General features: G+C 31.2%; 1 protein-coding gene across 6 annotated transcripts; it reads left to right on the forward strand.

The window, feature by feature from the left end:
• The first annotated feature begins 748 nt into the window (after positions 1-748).
• On the forward strand, positions 749-26881 carry LOC132715423 (uncharacterized). Of its 6 annotated transcripts, XM_060698425.1 has the most exons (18): positions 1744-2610; positions 7309-7364; positions 8984-9143; positions 9311-9435; positions 9997-10155; positions 10573-10867; positions 11562-11906; positions 12116-12194; positions 12766-12824; positions 14258-14377; positions 15365-15451; positions 16991-17032; positions 17224-17289; positions 18492-18661; positions 19175-19229; positions 20493-20591; positions 20977-21171; positions 21459-26881. In XM_060698425.1, exons 3-18 carry the CDS (start codon positions 9074-9076, stop codon positions 22154-22156), a joined length of 2664 nt encoding a protein of 887 aa, XP_060554408.1. In that variant the 5' UTR covers positions 1744-2610; positions 7309-7364; positions 8984-9073; the 3' UTR covers positions 22157-26881. The 6 variants fall into 6 exon arrangements, with proteins under 6 accessions (XP_060554407.1, XP_060554406.1, XP_060554408.1 ...); XM_060698424.1 differs by lacking the exons at positions 1744-2610; positions 7309-7364 and adding an exon at positions 749-839; XM_060698423.1 differs by lacking the exon at positions 7309-7364 and having other exon boundaries at positions 1743-2610; positions 20980-21171.

Consider the following 26881-nt stretch of genomic DNA (forward strand, 5'->3'; position numbering starts at 1 on the left):
GAAAACCCTCAATTAAGACCACCTTTTGGACTGGTCCAAAGTGATCTTAATTGCGGGGTGGTCTTAATTTTGAATATTCTTATTGCATACATACTTTATGACCATGGTCTATTTTAGCCATGTTGCATGAACAAACAAAATGTATCTTAACAATTATATAAAAATATGTTATAATATTTAATCTGATGAGAGGTAAATATGAAGAAATTTAACATTAAATTCTATTTGGTCTGATTTCAATATTTTTATTTTATAAATATATATTATTATATGATGTACATACTTCACATAATAAAAAATAATTCTTCACAAAATAAATGTGGCGAAAACAACATTAAACCACTCTAAAATTTACATTTTCACTTGATTTCATACAATAACCCAATAACAACAGCTTTTCACACCTTGTGAAATCAAGTGTCATAATTAAGTTCATTCAAGCAGATGATACAACAAATTAAAGAATTAGGAATGTGTTGACTATGATATCAGTGGTCTCAATAGTGGGGTCAAATAAAGAAATAAACAATGAATTGGGATTGAATCTGGTGGTCTTAAAAGTAAATAAGCGGGGTGGTCTTAATTCTGGACAGAAAGTTCCGTTCTATTAAATAGTCTTAATAGCGGGGATTGGTCTTAATTCCGGGGTGGTCTTAAGTAGGGATTGTACTCTAATCTATATAAAAAATAGTGTAAAATCCTGTAAAATCTATTTAAATGAATTGATCTATTTATAATTCATTATATACGCAGTATGCTAAAATAAAAAAAATCACGGAGTATCGATTTACTACGATAGCTATACAGGAGTTCTAGAAGTTTGCATGGGATATTCAAAGGTATATATTTATTTGTTTATTCAGATTATTGGTTATCATTTAGAATAACATGAAATAGTAAGATGCTTGTTTTTCTTGCAGAGTTAAAACTTAAACTGACTTTTATATCATACAGAGCTTGACCTCACATTTTATGTAGTTAAACAGTTATTTCACACACACACAGCACACACACACACACACACACACACACACACACACACACACACACACACACACACACACACACACACACACACACACACACACACACACACACACACACACACACACACACACACACACACACACACACACACACACACACACACACACACACACACACACACACACACACACACACACACACACACACACACACAACACACACACACACACACACACACACACACACACACACACACACACACACACACACACACACACACACACACACACACACACACACACACACACACACACACACACACACACACACACACACACACACACACACACACACACACACACACACACACACACACACACACACACACACACACACACACACACACACACACACACACACACACACACACACACACACACACACACACACACACACACACACACACACACACACACACACACACACACACACACACACACACACACACACACACACACACACACACACACAACACACACACACACACACACACACACACACACACACACACACACACACACACACACACCACACACACACACACCACACACACACACACACACACACACACACACACACACACACACACACACACACACACACACACACACACACACACACACAACACACACACACACACACACACACACACACACACACACACACACACACACACACACACACACACACATGTCATCAACCACTAATCACATAAATCAATTTATTTCTCAGGTAAGGAAATAGTTTTTTTTTAAATTTTTAACTATTTTAATCAATTCAGATATAAACATTAAAAATAAGTGATTTTTAAAACGGTAAAGTGAATTTATGCAGATATTTACAAACTGACGAGGATGTATTCTTGGATGCGTGTAATTTGACTACTGGTTTCCCAACACTACTAGTTTCCCAACAATATATATCTGTATTTAGAAAGAAAATGTTAATTTAAAGATATTGTGATTAACAGTAATTCGTAAGAATATTACTTGTGCATTCACTTTGTGTTGTCATTAAAGTAAATCGGAATTATTTGTTGCGTTGTATTGGTACCAGAATTAAATGATATTTTATAGGTCCGTGATAAAACTGAAGTGGTTTACCTACAACAAACCTAAACCAGAAAGTGAATTCTTTATCAATATAGAATTTTTTTTAAAGGACTTGTGCCTAGTTGGAAATGATGTAACACTATCTTAAACAGGGAAATGAACGTTTCTCTTTCGTACAAATTTAATTTAGAAAGATAAAGTGATTAGATCTCATAAAAGTGTGTGGCATTATTTGTAGCAGCAATATGTGAACTCAGTTGGTGTTCTGATAAAAAATGAGTTCATTTATTACATGAATATTGAAAATTATTACATTAACATATTAACTTCAACAGTTTACGCCGCCAAAAAGTATTGATAGGTATTATACTGGAAACATTGAAGACCACTGCTCCCGTCATGCCAATCTTTCAGCTTATAGTCATTTGGCCATGTTCAGGATATAAGCTATGTTTGAAATTTCATACCATTCAAAATGAAATGTGAAGATGTATCCTGGCAAAATGAAACGGTTCGTTAAATTTATGTTTCCTTTATATATAATTATATATTATTATATTCTGAATTGAATTGCTTAAGTTTATAATATTAAGATAGTAAACTGTAAATATATACCTAGGTTCTTGACGAATTATGGCATTTGGTTCGAGGAAAATGTGAATTTTCATAGATTAAATAGTTATATACTTATATGTTTTTGCTCACAAAACTTTTTAAGTTGAATAGTTTATCTTACAAATTACGTACCGTGTTTGTTGAAAATACTTTGTGAGTATTACTTGACATAGTACCTAATAGAAAAATTATATTTTAACAGATTTTAGATTAATGAAGGGATTATTCGTATAGACTATAATCATGTTTAGTCGGAATTTCTTTTACATGCACAAAGTAAAGCGGTTTTCTTTCAAGTATGCAAATAAAAGAATACTAAACATTGTATCTGCAATTATAATGTAAAAATACTTTTTATTCAATGTCACATTTATCTAGTAGAATGTTGTATATACTCGTATATAAGATACATGTTAAATATGACAGAGATGTATAAATAAATTGGTTTTCCAAATCTATTATTAAACATATAGTGCAGCCGTACTGATATCGGTTAGTATTAATGAAAACCCAGGCCTCGACATTAGCGGTGGTCCGTTGGTCCGAGACCACTTGATTTTGGCAAGGACCACCTAATTTTAAAACCCACTGGTCCGTCGGACCACTTGACTTTTCTGGTTGATGCAAGGCTTATATGGGAGAATGGCCATTTTGTCAAAAACATGTTATATATTTTATATTATATATATTTTGTTTAAAATCTATGTCCGATGTACATGTATATGGTTCATTAATATCTGATTAGTTAAAGAAGTTCTTAAGTCATCAATAACTCAATAAATCATTTTAAGACGCTAAAATTTTGTTTATGCAAGCTAAAAGAGTTAAGAATTTGTGATGTAAATTTAATTAGGTACAAAATTCATAAAAATGGTGCTAGTAATTATACATCGTCTGATAACCACGGCGGAACACATTTATGTTATGTTACATGTTAAGCCCGTCTCACACAAAACACGGTTGGACACACTATTCCCATACGGTATACTCGGTTATACACGGGTTGACTGGTACGAGTTTTGAGCTCCAGCCGTGCTTGTGGATTAGTTGGCACGAATTAGACTCGAATATAGCACGAGTATGTACGAATTGAGCACGGAATAACTCGGTCAAGCAAGGTTTGAACACGATTTGCATACGAATACATACGACTGTTGTACAGTTCCAAGTACGGTCTAGTACGGTCTGGTACGGTTAAACACGACTTTTACTCGATTTACTCGACTTTCACAGGGTTTACATAGGGTCCCGCCGACTTTTGTTCGAGTTAGGCTCGAAATATCACACATTTGTGTATGTTTTGATATAAATTAACCCATTTTGATGACTTGGCTTCATGAATTTTCGAAATTTCAGCGAAGAACACCTATATATAGATCATTAACATCAATAAATGAATAAAATGGTGAACAAATATAAAATGAATGTGCCTTTTTTTTCTGTGGTGCAGCGGTTGCTGGAGGGTCCACCGAGCTGGCATTGGAGTTTGAATCCCTGGGAGACATGGTTATTGTCGGTTGGTCCTCCAGCTTATCAGAGTCAATAAGTTGGAGTGGTCGGTGGGCCTGGATATGGCTTTTCTTGTATTCCTTCCATGCGTCCAAACCTTCTTCTTTGGAAACATTCTAGTGTGATGCAGCAAGTACTCTTGGTAGGGTAGCAGCAGTTAGTTGTGTTTTGTAACGTTCTTGCTGAGGCCGTGTTAGAACGTACGAGGCCGTGTGAGACCCTGTATACCCGTACTTTACCGTGTCGGCCATGTATGTTTCGTATATGAACCGTATTGGTCGTATGACGATCGTATGAAACCGTGTGTGCACTCGTTTGAATCGTACCGTGATCTTGTGACATTCGGGTGTTAATCGGGTGTTGGATGTAGGACTTGGGACGGTCTCCGATCGATTCCATACGATTTATATACGACATTGATACGGTTGGGCTCACTCGTGGATTGGACTTCACATACGGCTGTATATACGGTCTCATACGGTCTCACACGGTCTCTTACGGTATTGTACGGTCGCTTATACGGTCATACACGGACATGGCATCCGTACCAGTTTTTTAAAAGTTTTAAAAATCATACACGGCTTACACGGATACACTCGAATGGCCCGATTGTAACTCGGATAACGCTACGGTTAGTTCGGTTGTATGTACGGTTTACACGGGTGGCCAACCGTGTAAGCCGTGTGTCCTGTGTGAGATGGGCTTTAATCAACCGTGAGTATCCGATGATGGTAATTATATGATATTGGATAAACTTAAATTTCAGATACTTGAATAACGGCAGCAAACGAAAGGAACTGGAAAAATACATCTAGTAATTCTATGCTATTTATCTTTATTTTAACTGTTTAACGATAAGAGATCTGTTTCTTCTAGAGTCAAAATTATTTCAAAAGGTTAAAAATACCCAATGTCAAAAATGAATATCAACGAACAAGCAACTAGGAAGTAAAATTCTGTATGATAAATCTGTGAGAAAAATAAGATAAGTTAGAGTAAATAATAACGTTGTCATTATTTCAATAATTAAGATATTTCCTTGTTTTCAAAGACAAGAATGAGATAATTTATTAGTTCCATTGAAAATGTTAAACTATAAAAGATGCTATGTTATTATCATGATTATAAGCCATACCACGTATCAGCAATGAATATTTGAATAACAGTAAGAAAATAACAGACACAAATGGCTTCATTATTTCCTAACTTGAGTTGAGGGAGAAATCACTTTAATATAAAAGTTAACATAAATAAGAGCTCTGTTGTGTATTTTTCACTGAGATAAAAACAAATAAACAAATAACTCTACGATAAAATACCTACTGACTTGCTCTCCCTTTTCTGATTAGATGAAAAATATATATCTAAAAATATCTGTTTTCTTTAAAGGTTAATAATACATCTTTGTCATAAAGTTAACATTTTTTTCTACATTTGCAGTAAAATGATATAATAATGATAACTGACCACCTGACTTCTGGAAGGACCACTTAACGTTCAAATCTAGTGGTCCGGCGTACCACCTGCTAAAAAAGTTAGTGTCGAGGCAAACCTATCTAATATGTCAATATAAATCGGTATTGAATGCGTCTTCGCTATTGTAGTAAAATAGTAAAGTATATTTTTATTATAATTATCCTTATCTGATTATTTAAGTCGCACATGCAAACGAATGATGTTCTTCAAAACAGTATGAAACACTTTCAGTTTGTAGTTAATCGCTCATATGACAATGCTATAAAATAAAGTTACATTTTTATTAAGAATTTAAAGTTGTTTACCTGATTTTTTGTCTTTTCATATTGCTTTCTGATATTATGATATAACTGTATAAATAATTTTAGTCTAGCTATTTCACACGAACTTAACCAGAACCGTTTTTGATGATCCTGATGTGATATAAATATAGATTCAGTTGGTTCCGTTGCATTGGATGGTGTCACAAGTTATAGATAGAGATAAATAATGAACAACATTTTCTGTTTTACATGATTTGTTACTGTCAATTATTATTAAAGTGATTATGATTAAATATGTCTATCTAATGGTATATAGTGCGTGTACAGGTTAAAGTCGATATTAGTTTACATTTCATTTTGCCATAATTCCTTTCAATTTATATTTTACTTCTCATAAACGGTTAATAGCTCACCTGGTACATGAATCGTTCAATCGATATAAAGAGTGGGGAATTCCTTTTATATTTAAGGCAGATTTATATTTAATCCGAAACATTTTTCAATACCAACTGTTTGTCAATCACCATTACAGATAATAGTCAATCTTTTAAATTAAATAGTCAATTCAGCTCAACTTGACAATGAAAAAATGAACTTTGGCCACTTTAACGTAATATTTTAGTATTAATAAGATGGTCACATGAAATTGAAATTAAAAAAAAACAAAACAAGTTGACCGGCACCCTTTCTTCTAATGATGAGATATTTTATACAGAAATAAACATTTTAGAGTCACAAAATATAATAATCTTTGCACACAGCGTTTCCATAATCTGTGGACCAATTTTTATAAAATTATACAAAGATAATTATTGAGTTCATCTTTACAAAATGACTTAAACTTTCAACAGTCTGTGATGAAAGAAAACATGAAACAACAACAATAAGCTTAACAATCAAATAGACAATACTTAGGAACAATTTTTGACCCTGAAACGGACCTTCATCCCGACAGTTGACAACGGATTCTTAAAAATGTGTTTGTTGTATTTAAGAATTATATCTCGGATTCCCGAATTATACGATTTAGAAGAGTTAAAAAGCATCATTGTGTTATTTTATCGAAAACGTAAACGCGTTAACGCTTTCAAGTAATGCAATATTCAGAAAACTTCATATAAAATATCTAATGAGTTAAATTTCATTGTTAATGTTTTCTTTATGTTCATAACTCATAAGCTCACAGAGGATCCACTATCAAACACAAAGCTCGTACGTAAAATTTCCAAATTGCTGCTTTCTGATTTTCTATAATTGGATAGGACATGAGTTCATTAGACAACGACACTCTTATAAATATAATTATTATCGTTGACTAATGGTATACTTTCCAATTTAACATTTAGAAATCTGGAACCTATTTGAGTATGTCAAGTGATGTAAAACTGTGTCACAAGAGCCGGTGAGCGCGAAGTCTTGTTATGACCTTTTTGTTTGTTTATATTACTGTGGCTTCTTTTTCTTAGTTTTAATATGGTTTTGTAACAGTATAAACATGTATGCTTCTTTTATGCAACTAGTATTTTCAAATGTTTCTCTGTTACTATATTGTTTGTAAATTTTACATTTAATTTAATTTTACCCATGAAATATGGTGCTATATCAGCCAAATATATAGCATATTTGTGAAAAACAATTATGAAAATAAATATTAAAATGGGCGGAACCAAGATGGGACTACTTTTTCAGTTATTTCTCTTTTACAATGAGTAGCTTCAGCTATTCATTTCATCATTGACAGACATTATCTGGATATAATTTTTTTTCAAGACAGTATGAATTCGAAGCGCGTCACGCACCTATAAATAATCTATGTATTACTCCGCGCTGTACAATTGCAACTGCGCAGAAAATAGATGTGTTCGTAAACAACGTTTTTCTTGAAGGTAAAATAATACAATAAGGTTGCTATTTTTTCTTCTTTTTTTTTTGAAGAATGGAATTTATCTTCACTTAACATGATGGAATTCTTTATATTTACTCATTGTCCCGGCTCGTGAAAATATATGGAATTTTATGTTTCTTGAAAATATGCTCCATATTTCACCCAAACGAAAAACTATCCTCTTAGTATTCCTTCCTTGCATGAAATGTATATATATTTGCTATGGTTTTATTATAATACTTTCTGAATCATCAAATTCTGTGTGTTTGTTATGCACAGGCTTGGAGGATACCTAACCTTGTCTCAATGTCTCAAATGTTGAATTTCATTGCAAATGCCATTTTGTGTATGTTATTTTTTCTCCTTATTGTAGTGCAGTATCCACTTTTTTTCGATACTCAATGCATATAGCTTTAAAATCTTTGGCGCAAAATATTATTTTAAAGACTTTGCTATCATCATAACTTAACTTTATTTATTTCATGGGAAAAGTTACATGGTTATGAATGGCAGCTTTAATATTGCCCTAGCTTGTCTCATTTACTTTGTTAACAACCTTCAATGATTGCTACTTTTGAAATAACTAATTAGAAATATATAAAAGGAAATGATTTCATTTATATCAGCTGTGCAGTTTTTGGTGGTTTGGAAACATATAGCTTTTGTAAATTTGCTTTTCCTTAACTGTTCACATGTCTTTTGATTAAATTGTTTTGGTGATAATTTCAACATGTCATTCATGTTATAGTTATATCACCATTCTTTTATGTTATAAAATGATATCATGAAAAAAAAAAAACAAAAACAACGACCTGACTATTATGGTATACATTTCATTTTATACTTACTTTATTTAAAGAGCAGCATATTGATGATTTTAATTAATGATACAATACTTAGTAGGATATATTTTTATATATGCATATGAGAATGCATCTAATTAAATTATTTAAATTCGTTAAACAAATTGGAATAATAATGAAATGTTTCCTTAAGCTTATGGGTATCGAATACATTTTTATTTATAAAATATAGTCATTACTTAGATAATGTAGAAGATATAAAAACTATATCAAATTAAGAGCCGTACGAGTACATTTGCTCAACATGCATTCTAAAACGGTTGTATGTTTTAGGTTAAAAGCCAACTCACACATTTGTATATAGTATATACCGTGTCAAGCAATACCAACACGTCAAATGAAAATGATGATGGGACAAAATACATGGCTCAAGAAAACACACCCATTCTGTTACAATTGAATGACTTCAAGAACTTGACACAAAGAAAACAAGGTATCAATGAAACGCTTTTTATAAATGACCATGAATGTTCATCGACATTATATAAATTCATAAAAACATGGATATGCTAATCATTTACTTACTGTTCATTTTAATTTTCATACTCATTTATCAGGTTAACACACAAAAATAAAAACATTATTTGAAATAAATTTTAGAAGCAGAATCAGTTGCACCTAAGGACGAGTACCGCTTATTAGTACAAAAGGAGCACCCGCAAGAAAAAAGCCAAGAAGCAGACAGTTATGTTCGTCAGATTTCAAGCTCAACGCAAGTTACAAAGGTATGTGATTGTAACCTTTCCCTAATTTTGATCAGTTATTAAAGTCTAAGTTTTTAGATTCAATGGTTTGATATGTTAAATTGAGGAAGCGTGGTTTCCACAATTTTTAAGATATATTGACAAAATTCCCAAGTTAATGTTGTCATGTTTCAATACAGAAACAAAAAGAAATTGCAAAATCTCAAAACTTTACAGTGTCTTTATTCATTTATTACATTCATTGCAAATGTGTTCGAATAAAAATATAAATATAAGCATATCAACTTTTGCAAGCGTTACTAAGATGTACTTATTTGTGCTTTTCGACTGTGTACTCCACTGGATGATTTTAAATGAATGTTCAAATTGGTTGATGTATCTAATCGTGAATTACATATGATAATATTTTCCATTTTGCCTACAATCTGAAATCAGACACACACTTTATAAGTAAAGCAATGAACTTTTGGTAAAACAAAAGTTAATGTTACTTTGCGATTCTGCTCAATGTATGCTACTATTATAATTTGTTTCCGGTGTCTTTTTAACAGATTTTGTTCTCGAATTGTTATATTTCAAAAGGTTTTGGCGAAAAAACATCGTGTGTTAGAATATGAGCATCTCAAGTCGAACATGGAGCATGCTTTAAAGAAAATGCCTGTTTCAACAGACATCAAGAGAGGAAGTCTTCCTTTAAATGGATCGATGTCCTGTACATACCCTATCCGTTTTAAAACATACGTATGTCTGTTGATGTTATATCTTAACAGAGTTGCCATTTTCATATTTACTTATATCAAACCATCCGAGACAGCGAGCCTGTTAGGAATCTTCTGAGACAAGTTTATGAAAAATAACTAGTAGGATAAAGTCTGTAACGCGTTAGAATAAGCGTTTCAAAATATATGATTAACACTTTTAATTAATTTTAAACAAGCTAAAAGTAAACATTCGCGCTTATTCCGTTTTTTCCATTTCACTTATTTAAAGATATATTGCTTTACTAGTATTTACTTGATTAATTTTATTCAAATGTGATAACAATGTTTATCCAATACGTATGTGAATAAATACTCATATTAAATACTCTTGTTTTGCAAAGTAATTAATACTCACAGAGATTAAACGATTAAATAATTTTTCTTTTTCTAAATTCAGGTGTTTATGATTTTACTGTCACCCTATCTTTCCGATGCCATGAACATACAACCTCTAACCGAAAACGATCAAAGTCTCTCGAAGATACAAACCTTTGTGTCTCTCAGCACTCCGTACTGCAACCCATCAAATTTAAATATGACCTGCCCTTTTCAAGGAAGTGATAACATGCAACTATTAATCGATCGTTGCGAATTCAAGAAAATGTGTTCATCAGGATACACACCTCTATGTGTCAACAATGAAAAAGGAATGGCTTTCATCTGCGCTCCAGTACATCTTAGATGCGAGAAAGGTAAGCCAAACTAACTTTTAGTTGCTGTATGTTCAATCTCTTTAACTTTCTTTTGAATTGTGATTTTGTCTTTCTTTACAGAATAGATTATTTTTTCTGATTTTCCTTTTCTTACAAAATTGGCAAGATAGTTATTGCATTTCCTTACATGTCTGCTAACAATAAAATAAATGTGTCATGGTCCAAAGACTGTCCTTTCAATCGTACAATGGTGAAAAATCATCAAATCTCTCAAAATATCTGAAATTAGTAATTTTTTATTTAAATTTGCCCTGTTCAATTAATATGCTTTGCTTGTATATGGTATATTTTATTTTTATTGGCTTTATTGTTAAATTAAAATGTACTTTTTTAAAACTATGAGTCATCTATAAAATGTTTCTTTGTCGGCCGTTGCATTTCTCATTGCAGTCTTTGAGGAGGCTTAATTAAAACGAGTCCTGCTTTTCAATTTTGCAATTTTCATACTTTCTTTTAGAGCAATTCATACATTGTTCATTCATAATTATATATTTTTTATTCATAATCGTATATAAATTAGCGTCAGGAGATTCATTAGCCGTCTAAAAGTGCGCACTTGGGCGGGAAATTTAAATATTAAATGATTCAAGCGCCTTGTCTAGTGCATACAGGAATTCGGTTTTTAGTGTGATTCTCAAATACTTAAGTTTCAGTCTCGCTCCTTTTCATTTAGGTCATTGGTGGAGAGTAATGAAAGACGAGGAGGACCCTTCAAAGATTAAGGTTACTGTCGAGAAATGTCCTACTGGTTATTTTCAAGAAACAAATTCCAACTGTATCAATGCATGCAGATCAAAGCACTTAGATTTAACAAATATTGAAGAAAAATATTTGATCTATAGTGAAGGCAACCACATCTCTCCAACTATTGTCTATTGTAACTACAAAGAAGGATATTATAACAGAGCTGGGAGACTTCTATTAGATTATGACAGGGAAAGTAAACATGAACCATATTTTTGTAGTGGAAACGCTGCAAAGAACAGCCCATGTGTAGAAGGACAAGAACCCTTGCCTAGTAAGTTTTATTTGAAGCATGATTTAGAATCAAATTTCAGGACGATTGAAATGATATTTGCAGTATTTGCAAAAATTATATAATGAAATATAGTAAATATATTTTTAATGGTATTTCGTTTTACAATTACTGACCAATCGGTTAAATTAACATACTAATTTTTGTTTCAGGTGCTTTGAAAATTTAAAAAAAAAATGTGTTTATTGTAGATGCAACATGCGTTCTTCCTTGCAACCCACATGAATGTAGAGATGATCATGATAACTTTATCTGCAAACAGACTTGCCGGTAAATAGTTCATTACCTAGAACTGCAGTCTTAACTAATGAACACATTTATCTATAAGTTCAAGAACTTCTTCCAGTTATCTTACATTACATAAAATATATTTCATTACATAGAACTTCAAAGACTTCATTTATCTATGTCTTATTTCAGGAATTTCTTCTACTTATCTTAGAATCTAAAATAAATGAACATCTTTATTCATTTTTAATCAAACCACCACCTATCTTGGATCAAAAACATAATCACATATTTTCATTAATTTTAAAATTTTAATAGAATTTCATAACAAATTTGCAATATTTTGAAATGTCTACATTTATCAAGAAAAAGGCTGTATGTGGCACTACAGACAAATTATGAGTAACAGTCAATCAGTGTTTACTTATAATCTCAGTAGGTTAATCATATTAACAAAATGTGACGAAATTGAAGAGATGAATTTGATTAATTTGGCAACTTCTGGTCCCTTGGAATGTTTAATATCTATTGCACACTATATAAGTATTTGAGTGAATGTTTTTTGATAAAAAATGGATACTTCTTTTGTAATTTTATCTCTTATTTTTTCCAGGGACCAGATTGGAATTGGACATTCCATAACAGTTATAGATAAACCTGACTTGGACACCGGTATGATACTTTACTCTGCTACATAAACATGTATTGTATTTTTATTATTTCATATAGTTTTACTACAAATGTAAGCGCATGAATATCTTATTCACCATAACACCGTTTGTTCAGTATCTTTGAATAAATCGTAAAAGATTGAACGATATATGATTTACTTTCCTCCGAGCTATGTGCTAGTTTCAGTCTTAGATGTTTTATATTTGGCGAGCGGTAGCCTAGTGGTTAAAGTGTCTGCCTCTCAACCAAGAGATCATGGGTTCGAGCTCTACTCGGGTCACGACAATGTTTTTTTCATATGAGACCAGTACTGGTTGGTTTCAGGAAGCGGACTCAAAAGTGTTAAATATAATATCGAGCTTAAATAAACATGTTTAACCCATATTTGACTAGTTTTAAATTTTGTTTGCAATGGGTTTAAGCTATTACCCGTTGTTCAGAATAACCTCATATTTCATTATTATAATTTACTAAGTAACTGTAATCTGCCAACGTTTTATAAGTAAACCTTTCTCCGGAGATGGACATAATGCTCAAATGTCGAAATGTATGCCAAGTTGAGCTTTATTTGACATGTACTTCGCTTGGCTTCGATAATCGAAATAGACCAATAAATTATGATGGTAGATGTTTTGAATAAAGTACATTTTTATGCCCCCACAAAGTGGGGGGGGGGGCATATAGCGTTGCACTTGTCCGTCCGTCCGTCCATCCGTCCGTCCGTACGCCTGTCCGTACGTCCCGAAATCTTGTGAACGCAACTCCTCTTAAACCGGATGGCAGATTTTGCTTAAACTTCCAGGGATGAACAACCTTAATGTGTAGATTGTAGTAAAGGAAGGAATTTTTGCTGCGACCAAATTTAACATAATTATGGCCCTTTAATGATTTTTTCACTATATACCATATAGACATTTTGTGAACGCAACTCCTCTTAAACCGGATGGCAGATTTTGCCTAAACTTCCAGGGTTGAACAACCTTAATGTGTAGATGGTAGTAAAGGAAGGAATTTTTGCTGCGACCAAATTTAACAGAATTATGTCCCTTTGTTATTTTTTTCCCTATATACCATATATATGTTGTCAGTGGGGGCATCCGTGTCCTTTGGACACAGTTCTAGTTTTGTATAGAAACTGTCCTAAATATAATATGACTTCCCCCTCCTTTTAACAACTAAACGCTACCATTAGAATAAGACGAATTCATAGAAAAATGTCTAGGTCATATGGGGTATTGCCTATGTAAAATAAAAAATAACTTTTAAATGACGAATTGTTATTTTAACTTTTAGTTGCACATTCACCATTTCCTCTTGAATCGGCATTTTATCACATAAAGAAAAGATAGAAATAGACAAAAACCTCAAAGTCCGCTGTTGATACATTGGTCCTATTTATTGAAAACGTAAGTAATTGTATTAAACTGTTTCAGCAGAGTGCGACGGAGATTCATGGGTTTGTCAAAATGGAATATGTAAACAATCTTTTAACAAGTATGTCTGTCAATGCAATCCAGGATTTGTGAAGGATAGAGAAACTGAAAAATGTATAGGTAATTGGTTAAAACTAGTTCTTGTACAAAAAATGCTGAAATTGTCTAAGCCTAATATTTATTATTCTAACACGACCCGCATGTTTCGCTATTGAATAAAGAAGAACCGAAAGTGTGTGTTATTATGCAATAAAGTCACAGTTGAGTTCTATATTTAGATATGTGACGTAATCATTATACATGTGACGTAACAACTAAAAGAATCCGACGCGCTGAAAATAAGTGGCGCAATTTTGCTTAATATCAGGTATGTTAGCATTTTTTTTGTTGATGTCGTGTTAGAATCGAAATAATATATCCAAATCTGTGAATTTATCGCTTGATAACATCACTGTTTCTCGTTCGGATGCGCATCATTATATCACTCGGGCTACGCCCTCGTGATATAATTCGTCGCATCCGAACTCCAAACAGTGATGTTATTGAGCGATAAAATCACTGTTTGGGATATATTATTTCTTAAACAATAGTCCGTCCGAAATTCAAACTTCCATATAAATGGAAGGAACATCATTTCTATCATGACGTAAGTGAACGAACTTTTAAGATACCTTATTGAAGAAAATCAAAATTGTAGATCTACTTAAAAATTAGATGGGAACAAAAAAAATCGATTTCAAAAATTTTACCTATTCTTTAGAATTTTACGAATAAACAAACACATAAATAAATAAATAAATAAGTAAATTAATAAATTATTCAATAGCGTAAATATTGAGTGAATAATAACGATACACAACACATAAGTAATATATATATATTTATATTACTTTTCTTTTTATTAAAAATATATTTAACGCTTTTAGTAGTTAAAAGAAGCAATAATTTTAAATTTATGTTTTGATAAAAGCCATACCATGTGACTATGGAACGTTACTGTTTAACTCATACATAGATTAAATCTAATGTGTTCTGAATTTCATAACCTCGAGCAACCATTACCTTTATACTTTCAAAGTTTTGTTTGAAGGCTTATTCCAATTACAGAACCAGATGTGGGTTCCGGAACAAGACCAGGACAACACAAAGAATATATAATTGGTTTGGCGTTCATTCCTGTGGTCTTCATACTAGGTATTTATAACATTCAAGTACTTACCGATCAAAATATAACATTACATATGTATTTTTCATCGTAAGGTTTATTACCAATTGTGAAAACTAATTTGACTGGTAAGCTAATTTCATGTTCTGAATGTCGTTAATTTGACATGTTTTATATATGATTTGACATTATTTTTATTAAAACCGAAAACGTGCTGCTCTTTAAACTAAAATTTATTAATTTAGTGGAATAACTTGTTTTATTTTATGCTTTTCAGTGGATTACTGATTTATCCGTGAAAATTCTATTTGATAATTTCACAGTGAAAATTATCAAAATATAATTTCACACTTTTCAATGACGAAAATACTTTTTTGAGATTTTCCCCATGTGGTACCTGAATTTTATTTTTGCTGACAATTCTGACAATGTCAGGCTATTTAAAGAAAAAGCAAAGCTGAAATTGATAAATAACTTAAATAACTTAAATGACAAAAGTAATAAAAAGAAGAAAACTTACTTCTATTCATTCAAATTCCAATCACCAATTTCGTCTCTAAATTTTTTGTTTCATTTTTACAGTCTGAAAAATACATTCCTTCCACATGCAAAACTGCTCTTGATGATATTTTGGCATATTAAAGTATCCTATGAGCAATAACTGCCGTATGCTTTATGAAAAATTGAAAAGCTATGACAGCAATCAAGCCCGTAGAATAAGTAAACAACCCAGCGTTCCTGAGCCAGCTTCCAAGTTTTTTCCATTTCCCTAGCTGCTTTATGAATGTTTTCACATCTGTCAAGACTTATTTTTTGTCTGTTGCAATCCTCAAATAAGTTTTCTTTCTTTTAAAAAGGTGTATGACTAACAAATCCAAATGATATCCCTCTGAATCAAACACAATTATTCCTCCCGTGAAATACACAACTTCAAAAAATGGCTGCCGCTTACATTTAACAAAGCCAGGTCTAATATAAATTCGCAGTAAGTAACAGAAATATGGATGGATGGTTGGACTTTTTCTCCTTCAAGAACTGTTTGTTTTCATTATTAAAAAAGCGATCATCATATTTTTTAATAAAATGAATGATATCACCGTCATTTAACGTTGATTGTCGAACTTATTTTTAAGCTCAAGACTTTTTGTATTTTATGAGAAATTCTGACTAAATGGGGCTCTCAATGAGGAAAACAGATTTTGATATTACGTTAATGTTGTGGAAATTTCGTTTTAACTTGTTTTTAAGCATAAAATAAAAAGAAAATTTGTTTGTTTGTTGTGTAAGATGTAATTTTATTTCGTCTTGTGAACTTTAAAAACAGTATTCTAACTCGTGGGCACGCCACTCGTAAGAATACTGTTTTTAAAGGCCACTCGATGAAATAAAAATTCACCTTACACACAAACATCCTCTATTAAATAACATATTTGATAATGACAACAACAGTTTGTCTGTTCATATTTTTATAGAAAGGATTGTATTGTACAAAATCCTTTAGTTTAAGAATGGATATCAAGTTTCAATTTATTTAGCAGTTATAGACTCAAGACAATTTCTTTTTTCAGTTGGGTTTTTCATTCTTTACCTTCTTTACCGACGCAATATATGTAAGTATATTTTGTAAATACAAACTTTAAATTCAAGTAAGTGTCCCATATTGATATATTTCCCAATAATAAGTCAATCGTGCAACCACATAAACATTTATTTGAGCATACCTAAAGTAATTATTATAATCGAAAAAGTGAAATAATTAGTTCACTGTTCACTATTAAAACTATTATTATATCTTTTACAGGGAAACCAAAGTGTTTAACAGAAACACCTAGTAATGCATATCATGAAACCTCTTCATGTGAGACAGGTACGAATAATTCCAATTATGATATGTTTAGGTATTAAATAGCAGCTGAAACACTCAGAATTTGACAGAAACGTTTATATCAGTATATATATCTTGTTAATGAATAAAAATTCAGCATGTATTTTACAAACTGAAGGTAATGTATTTCGATACTTCTTTAGTAACAATACATTCAAGAGGCTTTTTGCCAAAGGGTACAATTTCAGAAAAACACACTTAAATCTAGATATTTCTTTTTGGCAGATAATAAGTGATAGCATAGATTCATTTTGCTATCGTTTGATAAATAAATCAAAATAGAAATGTGATACTACGGTTCTCGGCAGTTTTTGTCTTTCTATGTCATTTCCTTTCCATTATGAATTTAATCTTTGAAACATAATAGCTTCCTTCTACTGAAATTATTTTCTATCCGTTTGTCTTGGATGTATAAGTAATTACCAACTAAATAAACACGTGTTATTTCTATTAATATGTGTACTTCTACATTTAGTTTGTGTTACTGCTGGAGCGTGAATGTGTTATTAAAGATCCTGTATGCTGTAATTAAGGTTGCTACATGTATCACACTTAAGTGAAATGTTATATATATGTATATAATTATGCTTCTAAAACAATTATCAAACATCGAAGAATATGTAAAATTCATACTGAAAATTTTTGTTCACATAATATGTTATCATTAAAATATATGCATTCATTTCTTATTGAAAAATTTCACTTAAACTTTATAGAAAATAATTCTTTAATTACCCCCCTTTATTAACATGAAAATGTAAATTCGTTAAAAACTTTACCAATAATGCTTTTTGGAATTTACACTTTTAATAAATCTTCATTTGAGCATTATATTAATGATAAAAAACCATAAAGAAATTGAGTTACAGAATCTTTAAATTAAACACATTAATCCTTCAACCGAGACTTTATGGATTCGATCCATGCTTGCGTCACGACCATGTTAATGAATATGACACCAGTACTGATTAGTTAAAGGAAGCGGACATGAAAGTCATAAATAATGATTGCAAGAACTTGTTTCACAATCAGGCTTAAATCAATAAAAGCTTAGTCCACAAATTAAGCAGGTGAGAGCAAGTCAGGAACATTGTGTAATAGTTGCCATCAGAAACATATAAGTAAACGTTACGAAAACATGTTTCCGATCAATATGTCTCTAAACTATCTAACAATTTTAATAGGTGAGATTAGTTCAGGAACATCGAGTAATGATTCACCAAGTGTTACCAGAAATAAATCGAGCCGGAATGATCAGCGTATAACATTCGACAATACAGAAACTGTGAATATAACAAATAATACTTACCATTACAACGAAACACATCCAGAACAACAAATTGCATTACATTCTGTAGGTATATACATCATTTGAAACAACTAGAAGGAAAAGGGAAATAATAAAAATTGCATTTAAAAGAAACATATATTTCTTTAATGAAATAAATTATAAAAATGTAAGTGTTCCTTATGCAAATTATTCTTATATATAATGTACTATTTTAACCATTAACTTTCAGGGTATGTCTGGTCAATTGTTACAAATCGGTCATTATCGCTCCATGTGTGTATTTCTTTATTGAAACTTTTTCATTTTCATATGACCGGTTCCTTATCTATAGCTGGGCAGATCAATTGAACAAATTAAGCAGCGTAGTCAATGTTTTTAATTGGTGTATTTAATAAACTGTGCATACTATGCTTGTATAAATATATTTTAAAACAGTTTTGCCAGTAAAGACCTAAATTATTCATGAATTTAATTATCGTGCTATTTTATACATAACCAAATTCATAACTATTTTATATACAATATGATTTTAAATAAATGATATCTTGCGTTAAAATTGTGATTATGTATTACAAGTATCAAAAGTTCAGAAATCCGGAAGATGACACAGTTCCTCTTGCAGCTGAAAAAGGTGAATGAAATATTTCTTTCTTTTGTTTTGACAATTAATTCATTATAATTAAGTTAATCTACTGATACAAGATTTTGATGTGATTACGACACAGTTGTCAAACTGCCTGCGTTTTCTTCTGGGTCTAGTTTTATCTGTTATTGTTAAACGATATGATTTCCTTTCGATATTATTTTCGTATGGCGCCCAGCCGTTTTATTTCTTAAATCGAGCTCCGCACCTCCGCGGGGTGAAGTTTAACTAATAAACTTCGCCCCGCGCCTTCGCTAACTAGCGTATTTTTGCTCCGCTCCTCCGCATTTTCACTTGTTTATTCTCGATTTTTCGCTTTACGGGGTCGCGGGACGAATACACACTTATTAGCGTGTTTTCGCTCCGCGCACCGCCGATTTATTTCCTCAATCTTGCCCCGCGCCCCCACTAATAAGCGACTTATGCTCCGCGCCTCCTCCATTTAAATTTGTTAATAATCGACCTTTTCGCTTGGCGGGGTCGCGGAGCGAAAACACGAATGGCACAAATGAGCCACACTATTCCCGCATGCATCGGTTGTGAATGACGTCATGTTAACTATGTGTTAATATGGATTGATAAAAATGCACGCACTTTATCACTGCTATCAATGAAATTCCATGTTTGCTAACAATGTATTTGCTGTTTACTAAATGTATAAAATTAATTTTAATAATGCTAATGTGTATATATTTTTATTGAAGCAATTTATGGAATAAACATTTTCTTTCAGTTTTCACCTTGCTGGAACCGAAAATTAATATTCTTTGGTATCTGTACATAGTCAGTCGTAAACTTCTACCATGTTTTATATTGTTGTTAGTTCATATTTGATCGCCTTAATTAAAATCAAATTAAAAAACGTATACATCCATTATTCAGAAAGCGTTATTAGCGTGATCACGCATCTTCGTATATAGATTTAAAGCAAACACACATGCGGTACCATTTAAGATTGCAACACAATAAGTCTTTAATCAAGTGTTTTGTACATAATAATGTGTCATTATGAAAATTGACAGACAAAAACAGAAAATCTTATATTAAACAAAATAAAAAACAGACAAGCCAAAAAGAGGATGAAATATATAAAGCGTAGTTACCGATATAATGTATATTGGCCGTTTTATTTATAGATGCCTACTTTTGAACTATGTTGGTAAAATTCTAAGGCGGTACATTGTTATCTAAAATATTATAACTGTTGTAAAACACACAATTCCTGTAGTGATATGTTGAAAACATTTTCAGCAACATCAACCAGTGGCAATATACAGAAAGTTACAATAGAGACTATAGGAGTAACAAGTGAAGACGAAACAAAGCCTTTGTTACCTTATTCTGAGACGGGTAAGAAGAACTAAATTAATTGACAATATAAGACAAGTCTCATGAAAATTGTCTTAAAACAGAGAACGTAGTCACTTTAAAGAATTCAATATAACTGTAGGAAGAACTTAATCATTATTACTGCATCAAACATTAAATTTCAAAATCTATACATTTCAAGTGTCTCACAACTTAAAGAAAACATTGACACAGTGATTTTATTATTAGTTTTAAATATAAATACGATCTGGAATAGAAGTCTCTGTCACATTTATTTTTATAAATGTCATTCCTCATTGAATAATTTAAAGACTAAAATAGTTTTGATAAAATAAAAGTGAAGTCAGTTTCAGATTAAAATGTCAAAAATATATACTGTTTAAGTTTCATCGTCATTGTTAACTAGCAGGCAGGATACATTTTACGGAATGTAAGAAAGAAACAGATGATACCAACTCAGAAGCTTATATAAGACAGCTACATGACCTTATGAAGAAATGTGCAGCTGTAATGTACAAGGATAACATTATTGGGACTGCTTTTCGTATTGGTCCTTCTTACGTGATCACAGCATTTCATGTCATAAAGATTATTGTAAAAGGTTGAAACCGTTTGATTTCATATATTATATCTATATCTTTGAAAATATAAGAATATTTTTTTTGTTACTTTAGTTTATAAATGTTTAATAAAAAAAGATGGCAAATGAATTTAGAAAAGTTTACCCTCTCAAATGGCGTTTAACAAGCTAAATGATAGATGAATATAAGTGCATGTTTTAGCATTTCTTTTTTTACCAACTAAGTAAATTGATTTAATTCATCATACATATACAATGTATATTTTTATATTTATTTATTATTTTTTCATGAAACCTTTTCTTTGCAGATTTAAGTGGGAACTTCGATTTTTCACTGATTGATCATGAAAATGTAACTTTAAACTTTAATGAAAATGTGAACAATCTACATAAGTACAAAATTCGACTTACATATGTATTTCATGATGAGCAGTACGATTTTGCGATCCTTGACATTAAGGATGTTCATCTTCAGACAGAATTTCCGAAAGCATTTCTGCTGTGGAGACATAATGTGTCTCCTTCGGACAAATTGAAAGGAACAATAATAGGGTTTGGTCATCAGGTTAATTCTAATGAAAAACAAGAAGAAACATGTCAGTTAAATATTAAAGACTTTACACAGCGGCTCACAGACGCCCGTGTAAGCTTGTCTCAAAATGAAATGGCTTACAAAGAGGACTTGCGAAATCAAAATAAAGATGAACGACTAGTCGATCTCGGATATTCAGGTATTGAAAGCGACGAGTACATAAAAGTGGATACTTTTATGGGTCAAGGACTATCTGGTGGTCCTGTAGTAACAAATGAAGGACATTCTCCAAAAGTCGTAGCTATGTTTGTTGGTGAAGTGCCCCGTTTTTATCATGAATTGTCCCGGAATAAACAATCGACCTTCAAAGAGAGACATTTGTTTAATATTTGTCTCAAAATGTCTAAAATACACGAGATTTTGGTGAATAAAAATCCAATGCTAGCATCTAAAATCTTTCCTAAGGAAAAATAAATAAAGGGATTAAAATCGTTGCTAATAAAAGAAGAAGACGATGAAAATATGAAGCAGAAGAGAACAGCAACTAAAGCGATGATGTAGTTTTGAAGAAGAAACAAAGTGACCTTCATTATGTAATACATTTGTAATTTATTCTTGAATATGATTTTGATTTCTGTGCTTGATTAACTGGGCTGAAAAGATCATGTATGTGCACTTGAGAGATATATGTGGAATGACATATGAGGACCAAGAGATAATCTAATGAACATATATTCTAGTTTTTTTATGGAAGATGTATGAGGGGATAATGTAAGATTAGCAGGAGGTCATCTAAATGTACATATACATAAGTTGTTATGGAAAAATTATGAGGGGTCACCTTAGATGACAAGGGGGTATTTAAGATGTATAATAGGGCTGGGCGAGTATCAAAGTACTCGAATAATCACGAATCAAAATGAAAAATTGTACGATTATCTGTCAGTCCAGAGATTGTGGATCCCGATCTTATTTATTTATACACATTCACTGCTTCTCACAATCTAAAAGTCGAACTAAAATTACAATTTGAGTATGAATTATGCGACGTTTACTGAAATACAATTTGCCGATTAAAGACAGGAAGTAAACAAACAAGCTAGAAAGTCATTAGTTTCCTAATTAAAATCACTTTATCCACATGAACCTGACATTCTACCAACATTAACGATAATATCCATAATATACCCCCAATATAGTTATTTATACTATAAAGAGGTATTTTAAATATCATTTATATTGTCAGAACTACAGAACATGTACATTTAGGTAATGCAGATTATCCGATTGTCAGCTATTTTCTGACCCTTCGCGAGAAAAGAATCCAGCACTTTTAGGTGTTTAGAAATGAGTACCGCTCAAGCCGATGCTAGGGGCGTGAGGGATGTTGCACTTTCCATTATCCCTCATTTACAGACTCGATTAAACCGAGTCTGCAATTTTTACGTAAGTTTGCTGTTTTTAATGCTTCCAAGGGCTCTCTTTTTTATCAGTAATATATATACATTTAGATGATCCTTTACTCATCTTACGTAATATCATCACATGGGTTCATATCGCGGTTTAATTATTAGGTATATAAATGAAAATTCATAATAATACTATTGTATGTCCTGAACACTTTAAAATTAGTTTCAATTTTTAGACATACATTTTATATTCATAAGAAGGATTAGGCATATGCACTATTTACAAATGACATTCACCGGGACGCTGATCATTTTCACAACAATTTATAGTTTAATCAGGATGATCACGCTTTATCATAAATTCTTGCTTAATTTATAGGCTGCAACGGCGGGGCTTTATATGCTAAGTGTTCTATCCCATGATTCAAATTATCGAATACATATTTTTCAGTAGAACTATACAATAAATATTTTTAATTAAACAATGTACATTTTCAAATATAGAACACACATATAGAAAATTATCGCACTCAATACTTTTTATGGTGAACAAATATTCAGCAGGATTGAATAAATATTATGATATAAAATATAAAATTAGAGTTATACAATATAAATATTTGATGTAGAACAAAAATTTAATTTATTAAATATTGCAACGTTTAACATGCCATATGAACCTATCAAATTATGATTTTAGAAAATAGGGGCTTCAATACGTATTTCTATAACATTGCATCGGGCACCAGCAAAACAAAAACAAAATGGTGTGTATTTGCCAAACGTTTGTTGGTTTAATATTAGAACAGATCATACCAATCTAATTTGAGTCTATAAACGACTATTGCACATATATTTTTATTCAATATCGTACTCTACACAAGAACAAGGTACTAGTATTTGTTATATAATGTGTCAATGTAACATTACATGAAATGTGGTTTATCCGGTTTATAAAATGTAACGCATAAAGTCAATATATATATGTAAAACATGATTTATAAATAAAAAAATGTGAAAAATCCTGTTTTTATTTAAATGAAAAGATTTATTCATAATTCATTATTTACGCACTATGCTAATATAACAAATAACGAAGTTAAACGGAAAATGTCGGTTTACTACGATAGATAACATACCTTGTAAATGTTTCAAAGGTTAGTTTACTGTACTACAAGAGTGTTCCTGATCCGATGCAAGGTTTTTAAACGGGATATTCAAAGGAAGATATTTATTTGTTTATTCAGATTATTTGCTATTATTTAGAATAACATAAAATAGTAAGATGCGTATACGTAAAGACTTAAACTGAGCTTATATTTCGTGCAGAGCTTTACCTCACATTTATGTAGTTAAACAATTATTTCACATATTTCTATCAATATACTAGTCAAATAATACTATTTATTTCTCAGTGTAAGACATTGTTACGATTTTTATCAATTCAGATATAATACATTTAATTATGTGACTTTCGCGTCATTTGATTAGGCTTATGTAGTCTCAACAGAATCTCAAAGGAAACGCAATTACAATATGAAGAAGCTCTGATGAGATCAATCTGTCAATAAAAAACATTAAATTCAAATTTTAAACGGTAAATCTAATATATATAGATCTTTACAAATTTATTCTTAGATGCACGTTATTTGACTCCTGGTTTCCCAACACTATTGGTTTCTCAAAACTATTTAATTTATTTTTAGAAAAAAATATTTATTCAATAGTAACAGTAATTTGTATGAATATTATTGATGTATTCACTTTTTCTTGTCTTCTTTTATGTTTTCTTTTTTAACAAAATAGGAATTCTTTGCTGTATTACATAAAAACAAGAATTTAATGATATATCTTAGATTCATAATGAACTGAATAGTTTTACATACTGCAAACATGGACCGAAAAGTTAATTGTATTTCAATAAAAAAAAAAACACATTTTAATAGCATGTTCCTAGTTTGGAATGATGTAGCATTAAATAAAAAATGAGAAATAAACGTTTTTCTTTCGTACAAATTTGTTTCATAAATCTAGGTGATTAGATCTCAAAAAGACATATCAATGTGTGTAAGTATTCGCTGCAGCAGTATGTGAACTCAATTTGTATGAATGTTGAATTATTAAAGTTTAATTTAATGTGATTTTTACACCTATCTTTACCATGCAATATTGCAATTGTGTTGTAATCCAGAGTGATGAAAATGATTTCATTTATTATACTAATATTTGATATTGTTCAATTAAGATATTAACATTAACATTTTACGCCCACGAAATTTAATGCTGGGTATTGCACTCGAAACATTGTATGATATCAGTAACCATAACACAATGCACATCTTTTTTCATGAAATTTTGAGAACGAGTTTAAATATTTTCATTGTAAGGATTTAGTTTGTAACAATTCTGGTGTTTATTTACAATTTCATTTAAGGGTATTACCTTTGTACAATGTTTGTTAATCTTTTTAAAGATTTAACCGTTGCAAAAATTAAAAACTAGAAATCCGTTTTACTGTCTACAGCATTTAGAAGAAGTAGTTGTTGGCAATGAGGCAGATAAATCTAACAAGCATGGAGCCAAATGCTTAAAAACTGCTGGAATGGTTGAAGTTATGAACAAAGACGAAAGAAAGCATTTGTTACTTGATTCTCAGATTGGTTTGAATGATTGAACTTAATTTTAAATACTATCTCGATTCCAATCGTTCAAGTATCAATAAATTCACTGCTCTGAGAAACTAAAAAAGTATGGCGATAAAAAATACGGTGTATTTGATATTTGTTGTAGTTTGAATAATTTTTCTGCAACGTATTTATACATCAAGTTGGTAATTTATGAAGCAATGTTCATGGTCTAATTATGAAGAAAGCGTACCATATCATAAGCCTCACTTAACTTATTATGCACAGTTTATAATAATGATTATTTCGTGACTTTAATTTTAATTGTTTTCAAGACTAAATTATAGTTCATATACGACAACAGTTTAATTCTCGTCAGATATGACTGGTATGACTTTCATTTATATATACTGTAATAATTTCATTTTGTTGGAGAACTAATAAAAGCTAATCATATTACGGGCTTTAAAAAAGAAAATGGATGCTTCCTACTCTCAAGCGTTTATCAGTCTGCTACACGACCTTATGATGAAATGAAATGTGCAGCTGTTATGTTTAAGGATAAAGTTATTAGGACTACGTTGGTCCTAAATATGTGATGACTTCATTTTATGTCATTAAGTCCTTTGTAACAGGTTTGGATTGTTAAATTTCATATATTACATTTTTTTTTAAAAATAGTTATTACTTTTACTAGAAATTACTCATTGTTTGCAAATAAAAAGTAGAACAAGATTGCAAGCTATTCATAGTCGATATTCTTAAAGTATCACCATCCTTAAGATAACTTCCATTTTGAAGAGTATTTAAATTGACTGACTACAAATGGTAGGTCGTCTTTTTTCGCACTTAAACAAACACATAAGCACGCGCACATGCACGCACTCGCATGTTTAAAGTTTTTAAAATTAAAGGGACCTTTACTAATGATGCATAAATGTACGATCAAATGGTAACATTCTACCTACTTATGTATGTGAAGCTAAGTTATTACATAGCATTGTTCTTTCTGTAGGTTCTCAGTATAACGTTATGAAAGGTAGTAGATGTTTCATAATATCTAAATGTATAAAGGCCTATTACTTTTTTTTAATTTAGAAGTGTATGCATGTAAGCAGTAAGTGTTCTGTCAATCGATAATACATTTTGAATAAAATTCAAACTGC

Source organism: Ruditapes philippinarum, unplaced genomic scaffold (genome assembly GCF_026571515.1).
Source record: "Ruditapes philippinarum isolate M1 unplaced genomic scaffold, ASM2657151v2 ctg4058_1_1_1_1, whole genome shotgun sequence".
Taxonomy (NCBI): domain Eukaryota; kingdom Metazoa; phylum Mollusca; class Bivalvia; order Venerida; family Veneridae; genus Ruditapes; species Ruditapes philippinarum.

Excerpts from the sequence above, each read along its gene's own strand:
- LOC132715423 (XM_060698420.1), top strand. The coding sequence starts at position 2,575 with ATGAAATGTGAAGATGTATCCTGGCAAAATGAAACG. Across the intron at positions 9,436-9,996 it reads GCTCAACGCAAGTTACAAAG|GTTTTGGCGAAAAAACATCG; the intron begins GTATGTGATTGT and ends ATATTTCAAAAG. Across the intron at positions 12,195-12,765 it reads ATCTGCAAACAGACTTGCCG|GGACCAGATTGGAATTGGAC; the intron begins GTAAATAGTTCA and ends TATTTTTTCCAG.